Source organism: Mastacembelus armatus, chromosome 17, assembly GCF_900324485.2.
Source record: "Mastacembelus armatus chromosome 17, fMasArm1.2, whole genome shotgun sequence".
Lineage (NCBI taxonomy): Eukaryota > Metazoa > Chordata > Actinopteri > Synbranchiformes > Mastacembelidae > Mastacembelus > Mastacembelus armatus.
Window position 1 is genome coordinate 17,170,211 of NC_046649.1, and position 7,622 is coordinate 17,177,832.

The 7,622-nt window shown below is 36.7% G+C and overlaps 2 protein-coding genes across 2 annotated transcripts; both read left to right on the forward strand.

Moving 5' to 3' along the window:
- The first annotated feature begins 557 nt into the window (after positions 1–557).
- xcr1b.1 (chemokine (C motif) receptor 1b, duplicate 1) lies at positions 558–3,809 on the forward strand. Its single transcript, XM_026314455.1, has 2 exons — positions 558–663; positions 1,352–3,809. Exon 2 carries the CDS (start codon positions 1,376–1,378, stop codon positions 2,444–2,446), a length of 1,071 nt encoding a protein of 356 aa, XP_026170240.1. The 5' UTR covers positions 558–663; positions 1,352–1,375; the 3' UTR covers positions 2,447–3,809.
- Positions 3,810–4,029: 220 nt separating this feature from the next.
- On the forward strand, positions 4,030–5,558 carry LOC113134288 (chemokine XC receptor 1-like). The gene is made up of 2 exons (XM_026313582.1): positions 4,030–4,140; positions 4,297–5,558. The coding sequence occupies exon 2, from the start codon at positions 4,307–4,309 to the stop codon at positions 5,333–5,335; it is 1,029 nt and encodes a 342-aa protein (XP_026169367.1). The 5' UTR covers positions 4,030–4,140; positions 4,297–4,306; the 3' UTR covers positions 5,336–5,558.
- The last annotated feature ends 2,064 nt before the right edge of the window (positions 5,559–7,622 follow it).

The window sequence follows — 7,622 nt, forward strand, 5'->3', positions numbered from 1 at the left end:
AAAGTATAAAGAACTCTGTGGTTAGTTTAATGGTTTTATGGAATAATCTACAACTTTTGTTAACAAACCTATTGAACTTTAATGCCAAAGTCAGAAATTACGTTCAACTTGGGGTCATTTTTTGCAGCACTTAGTTCAATTAGGAGGACCAAATTAGTTTTACATTAGCAATGAAGACACAGATTTATGTGGATTCACTGTTATCCATCCATCCATTACATAAACTGCTTATCCTATCAAGGGTCAAGTGGGGACTGGAGCCAATCCCAGTTGACACTTGCCTACAAAAATTCATTCAAGTTGCCCATTATCAAATACCACAGTTTGCTAATTTTATCAGTATTATATGATTGTAAATTAAATATGTTTTGGTTTGTGACTGTTTGCCAAACAAACTACTAAATGCTAAAGTCAACTTATAGCCAAAGAAAATGCTGTTTGTTTTTGTAATGTTAAATCTCAGATCACTTCCACAGTATAATGGCATAAAATGGAACACCTTGTCACATATGGTTGAAACCATGTTGTTCCACATTTATTGTGAACTGAAATCGATTTTTGATTTCTGTTCACCTTAGTGGTTGATATTTAAGGAACGATCTCTAGGTCAACATGTCACTGATCTTTGGATGTAGGACTCAGGTGTGGGCAGCGTTTGTGAAGGTACAGTACATTTCAACATTTCTCATTTATTTGTAATAGTATCTCAAACTAAAGTTTAGGTTTATAGTATTTTGTAATTTGTATCAATAATCTGACACTAAAATATATATTTTTTTATGTGGGTTCAAAAAACATTTTCATGATTTTGGGCCATTTAGTCTTTGCTTTATTGATTATTCTAAGTAACAGGGGCACTAATGATGCACTGGTGTTACTGAGGAATTGTTTCAAAGTCCTGGTGCCATCTTTTCCATCATGTTTTATGTTGGCAGGATATAAAAACAGATATTTCTTCTGTCAAAGTTGAAACAGTTTTTGTTATTTCACGCTACTATAAAATATAGGCATGCAGTCCCACAGGCCCTTGGTTTTGAATTGAGCAGGGCATTTGTAGAGAGGCCATAATAATATAAAAGAAAAGATTCATATTAATATAATCATAAGATAGAAAACAAATATTGTCTTAATCTTTAATGATTAACATTTTTCTTTGTTCCACAATACACTTTTTTAACTTGGGTAAAATATTTAGGATATACAAAGTAATCTCATGGCCCAGATAAAATAGAGTCATGCATCAAGAGAATGTATTTGAAACACCTGTTTACAATGTAAACATCTCATCCATTGTAGTGAATCATTAATTCTACTTACACTCGTTTAACAAACTTTTTTTTTTTTCGCTCAGATCTTTTATTCTTGCTGAAGGAAAATGGCGACAACTGAAGACTTCACAGTTACACCTTCAAGCCTTGGCTATAACACAAACCCTGATAACACTTCAAATTATTATTCCGATGACTATGAAGATGAAATGTCCAACGAAACAAGTGTTGTGCAGTCTGGAGCTGTCTTCACTCCAGTCTTCTTGTCCATTGTGGTTGTCCTCAGTCTACTCGGCAACATACTGGTCATTGTGATTCTGGTCAAGTATGAGAATCTCAGATCCCTGACCAACACCTTCATCCTGAACCTGGCTATATCAGATCTGTTCTTCACCACTGGCTTGCCCTTCTGGGCTTACTACCATGTGCATGGATGGACTTTGGGGGATGTTGCATGCAAAATGGTCAGCTTTGTCTTCTACGTTGGCTACTACAGCAGCAGTATCCTCCTGATACTGATGACTATTCATCGTTATGTAGCTGTCATGAATCCTCTCTCTGACATCGTGTCAGCCACAGGTTTCTCCAGCATCTTAACTTGTGTGATTATTTGGGTAGTGAGTATCGGGGCTGCCTTTCCAGCCTTGATCGTCATGACAGCCCAGAGTGGGAAATACTGCGAACACCCATCTTCTGAATGGCACTTATGGGGAATCTACCAGCAAAATATTTTCTTTGTCGTGAGTTCTGTTGTATTCACTGTTTGCTATTCTCAGATCATATGTAGGTTGCTGCGTCCTACAGCCCAACGAAGAAGAAACAGAACTATAAAACTCATTTTCACTCTTATAGTTGTTTTCTTTGTTGGCTGGGCACCTTATAATATAGTTATATTCCTACAGTCATTGTATTCCTGGCCCCAACAAGGCATAAAGTCTGTGGCTGCATATAACAAATCATACAGTCAACTGCATTTCCCTTTTTACATCACCCGACTTCTTGCCTATTCACACTGCTGCCTCAACCCAGTGTTTTATGTGTTTGTGGGTGTTAAATTCAAAAACCACTTGAAGAAAATGCTAAAGACCTTGGGCCACAACAACACCAACAGCATCCGCAACAGACAAAGCCAACTCACCATCACATCACATACAAGCGGCGAAGAGTTCTCAGTGTAGCTGACACAGAGAGCAGAAGAAAAACTGGAACCTCCAGATGGTAATTTTTAAGAAAACAAATACACTTGCTTATTCCATATTTCTATTTTTAGAGGCCATTAACAAACAACATTTCCCACAAGCTCAAGATGGTTGAGGTTACTGCAGCCTTGTCAACACAATGACAAGAACAAAAAAAAAAAAATCTTAGTAGGGAGTGTTTTTGGAAGTCCTGTAGTCACACATTTTAAATAGTTTGTTTTGCTGCTTGGAGCAGTTTTGAAAGCTAATACAAACAAACTTAATACCATATGTATAGCACAGTGTATATTCTGTAATTTGTATAGGCCCTTTTATAATAGCTGAACTGGTGGTAGAAGGTTCAGTTTTGGTTTGATTTAGATGTAACTGGGAGCAAATTTACCAGTAGGATGCTGACTCTGACATTTTTCTGACTTGCCTGCTTGTAATTACTGACATAAAGTAACTGTTCATTTTCACTGGGGCCATCTGTACACCTACTTTCTTATGCAAACAACTAATATAGCCAGCCAAATGTGGGAGGAACTCACTGTATCTAGCCGCTACTGAGAGCGAATGTGACTGCTTACTGATAGTTGAGTATCTCAGCAAGCTGATGTCCTGGTAGGCAGATCTGTTAGCAAAAACACCTTGTTAATGAGACAGGTCAGAGGAGGATGGGAAGGCTGATTCAAGCTAGCGCGCATATGACAAACTTAAATAACCATACACCAACAGTGATATGCAGAAGAACATCTGTGAATGCTCAACAGTCTTTCAATGTCTGCGGCGACATGCAGATGGTAGAGTAGGAATTTTGCATAAACATGGATCCATCTTTCCTCGTGTGAAATGCTTAGGCTGCTGGTGATGATGTAATGATGTTTGAATATTTAAATAGTACTAATTAACCACCTTAAAAACAAGTGAGCATGATTTAAATGCAACAGCCCACCTGAGTATTGTTGCTGACCCTTTTACCCCATGTTCAGTGTACTCCAACGCCTGCCAGAGTCACCGGATCACAATGCACTTTGGGGATTTGGTGGAGCAGGAAAATTGTAGTTTGAATATGCAGCTGACACATCAGCAGCAACCATATGATTCTAACATGTCAACATATTCAATCATATTCAGGCTGTTTTGTGGAGAAATGGACGTCCTGCACAATACTAGAAAGTTGCACTTAACATGGCCACTGAGTGTATAATAAACATGAGGTTATCTACTTTCCAGTCAAATAATACTGCATGTGTTTCAAGCCTACTAATTGCATATGTTATGTTTTCATATCAATCATTTGGATCATTTGTTTTATATTTTTTAGCTTCATTTACATAAGTTGAGCAAGTGTGAAGGAAAATATTTTGCTTTAATATTTTTTTTGTTGTGGTTTTTTGTGGTGTTTATTTTTACATATCATTATCATTATCAAATCATTTTTCCATGTTTCAACAGAATTAAACAATAAATAATGTCAATTCTGGAGTGTCTATTTTTTATAGTGAATAAGCGTCACTGTGGTTTCCAAGTAATGCCCTGATCATTGCAACATTAATACTGCTTAAATTCACAGTATACTCAATGACTAAATGTGAAACAAAAAGGGGAACCATGAGCCCAGTCTAGCATATCAGGTTTCTTTATAATTCAGTCCTGTTCTTTACTTTAGGACCTGCAGGCTGTTGTTCAAGGTAAGTTGTTTGCCACTTGCTGTAATTATTCTTTATTTGTATTTTCCATTTTAAAAGTAATCACTTTTTCTGAAATCACAAATTGCTGAAAGCTATTATATTCACTCTGTCTTTACTGCATTTTGCCAGTTTCAGTTTTGTGCTCTCATTTTCTAGAAAATCTATAATGGCAGATGACCCCACAATGAGTGAAATCCTTTGGAATGACAGCGTGGAGTATTTATGTGATGACACATTTGATTTTCTACCCCTCACGGGTTCATTCTTGATCTTGATCTTCATCGTCAGTGTCATAGGCAACGGTCTCCTCTTGTGCATTCTCCTCTGTCATGAGAACTTGAAAAATATCACAAATATATATGTCCTAAACCTAACCTGCTCGGATTTGCTCTTCACACTCACAATTCCATTCTGGGCTGTCTATTACCTGCATCACTGGGTTTTTGGGGATTTTTCCTGCAAGTTTATGACTGGGGCATACTTTACTGGTATATACAGCAGTATTATTCTGCTGACTGCTATGACTGTGGATCGTTTCATCACAGTGGTGCAATGCAACTGCTCAAGCAACCGTGTAAAAAGGAAGAGGTTTGCAGCAGGTGCCTGTGCAGCTACTTGGGTCATCAGCATTGCTGCTTCTATGAGTGATGTCATCAAGGTAAACGTGGGAACTGACTTCAATAATCATACTACATGTGAGGCCTCTTTTGAAGGCACCAATGACAACTTGGGATATTACCTCACTGTGTCACTGCTCTTCTTCCTTCCATTTGCCATCATTGTTTTCTGCTATTTTGCCATCCTCAAGAAGGTTTTTCAGACTTCAAACAGAAAAACGCACAGGACTGTATTCGTGGTATTAAGTATTGTTGCAGCCTTCTTCATCTGCTGGGGACCTTACAATATATTTCTTATCATTGAGTCAGTCTATACACCCAAAGGCTGTACAGCATATGAACGCATGTATATTGTCTATCATATTTTTCGCATACTTGCTTTTTCTCACTGCTGTATGAATCCTCTGCTGTATATGCTCTCACAAAAACTGCGAAGTCATTTGTTGAACTTTTTACTCTGCAAAAATCTGTGGCGGAGAAACCAGGAGAGAGCCATGGGCCAGAGCACTTGTTTTGTTCCAAATATAACTTTTATACAAAACTCTGCTGTTTTGTTGGAAGTACAACCTAAAAAATGAAATGAGGTATTGGTTCAGTCTGTAAATACTTTTATTGAACATAAAGGGTATTCATTTTTTGATATGCTTTGCATATGTCCTGGATGTATACAAGTGTTTTAAATATGTACATGTCCCAGTTGGGTTTCCATGAAGAAAAACATGTAAATATGTGATCAAATATGATAAATTAAAAAGTAAGGTGTTTCAATAAATAACACTGTTTGGCTGCATAGCTTAATTACTTTTTTGTATTTTCAAATGCTTTCTGTTTGAACATTAAAAGAGAAAAGCCTGTAAGTCCAGCTGTCCAAATACTGTTAGCTGACATGTTAGGGATAAATAGACTTATTTAAAATAAATCTGTAGCAAACCTATATCGTTGGCTGGTAAAAGCCTGTAGCTTCAACCTTTGATCTCGTATAGTAAGCTAATTAGCTGAACATGCTAATTATTGCAGCTTACGATAAAACAAGACAAACACATAGTTAGTCCATTCTTTACACATTTTCACTTGTGTTTTTACTTTGTAAGGACACCTTCTAAACATGTTGGAAATCCAAAGCTTGACAGACCTTTGACATAGGTATGGTTGCTAAGCTGTGATTGGGCAGTCTGTGTCTGGGGGACGGATTTATTGATCCAGAGCAGACAGAAGAAGAAAATCTGACATAACATGGAGGAGCGAGCTGAGCTACTGTACAGTGATAGATTTGATTAGAGACAAACAAACTGAGACCGTGAAAAACAACACAAGGGGTATTTAATTGTCACTGGAAGATATACGGAGGAACGGCCTGATCCAACAAAACAAAACAAGAGTTGAAAAATGAGAAAAACTTTTGTGGAATTAAAGTAAGTGTTTAAAATCAGAGGGTTTTTTCTTACTCAAATAAACATTTTAGATCACTTTATGTGATGCCTTAACTGCACTTAACAAATCAACCCACAAGATGGCAACAAAAAATAATGGAAGTATGGCCTATGACTATTTGTCCATGTCAGTTTTTAAAAACATTAAATAATAACAATTATGAAATGATGTAACTAATGGTTATTTTGCTAAATATTCCTTTTAATCTCATGCTTTGATTTCAGTGTAATAAAATTTGATGTTTATACAGTGAAGTACTGTGCACTACAGGCCAGAGTGTTCCTTCACAATAGTGACATTTTAATTGTTTAAGATAAGACAGATCTGCCCTTTATAACAATTATACTGTTAATAGAATAAAATATCTCAAAGGAACAATCTGCAACCGAAGGCAAAAATAAAGGGTCATTCTTCCACTAAAATGATTGAGATTTTTTTTTTTTACACAAACTGCTTATTCAGTTACCACTCAGTCCTCAATGACATATAAACATATGCTAATTTTTGTCACCAATAATTAGAAATAAAGCCTTCCTTAAAATGAAATAGCTCTATGTTCTGCACATCAGTTGTTATATTTCTGTCCACATCTGTTTAGTCTGTGTCTTCATATGTGCAAGCACCAATTAACCAAGCAATGTTCCCACATGGACCCACTGAAATTGCTAATACAGCAATTCTAAATCTGGTTAATTTATTTCTTCTTATGTTTTTTAAATGTCATCCTGGCCTATGAGTTATATAACATTTTTTCTTTCTGGGGTCCTTTTCTCTACAGGACACAATATAAACAAATTAGTTTTCAGCAGAAAGGTCAATCACACATAACAGAACAAAGTGTAAATTTGTGATTAAAATCACCCAGTCCAAGTACTTTTGGTTATGAAAATAAATCTTAGTATGCTGAATAACAGAAATAAGTTATTAAAATATTGCACAAGTCTTTACCTTTTTCTGTGGTGCAAATCTTTAAATTAGTTACATACAATGTGTTTTTTCAGAGCCCTGTCAATGTACTTGAGCATGGTTGAGTAGCGCAGGCCTGATGGCTCTACGGGGGGTCCAGAGACGGGTGTATAGGGACAGCTCAGTGGGCCACTGTAACAACACTCATATCTGTCTCTGGGGGTAGATTAAGCTTAATTAACTAAACCATCCAGCACGCTTGGATGAATGGATACAAGTCAAGGGCAAAGCAGTCACGGGTGTGCTCACACATTCTCTGGCAGGCACTGGGAGAGGGTATTGTGCCGAATATTATCTGTGTGCGTGTGTGTGTGTAATAGAAGCAAACAATTGGATACTGTAGCTATAATAAAGTTGTGTACAAGTCAGCAATGATAATTACCTTTATTTACTCTTGTAATGTGTTTTTATGTAGCCAGTAAACACAAAATAGCAGTGACCTCTGAACAGAGAGATTCAAACCTGCAT

What these genes read in the sequence shown, in the direction of transcription:
- xcr1b.1 (XM_026314455.1), top strand. Translation starts at nt 1,376, where the DNA reads ATGGCGACAACTGAAGACTTCACAGTTACACCTTCAAGCCTTGGCTAT.
- LOC113134288 (XM_026313582.1), top strand. Translation starts at nt 4,307, where the DNA reads ATGGCAGATGACCCCACAATGAGTGAAATCCTTTGGAATGACAGCGTG.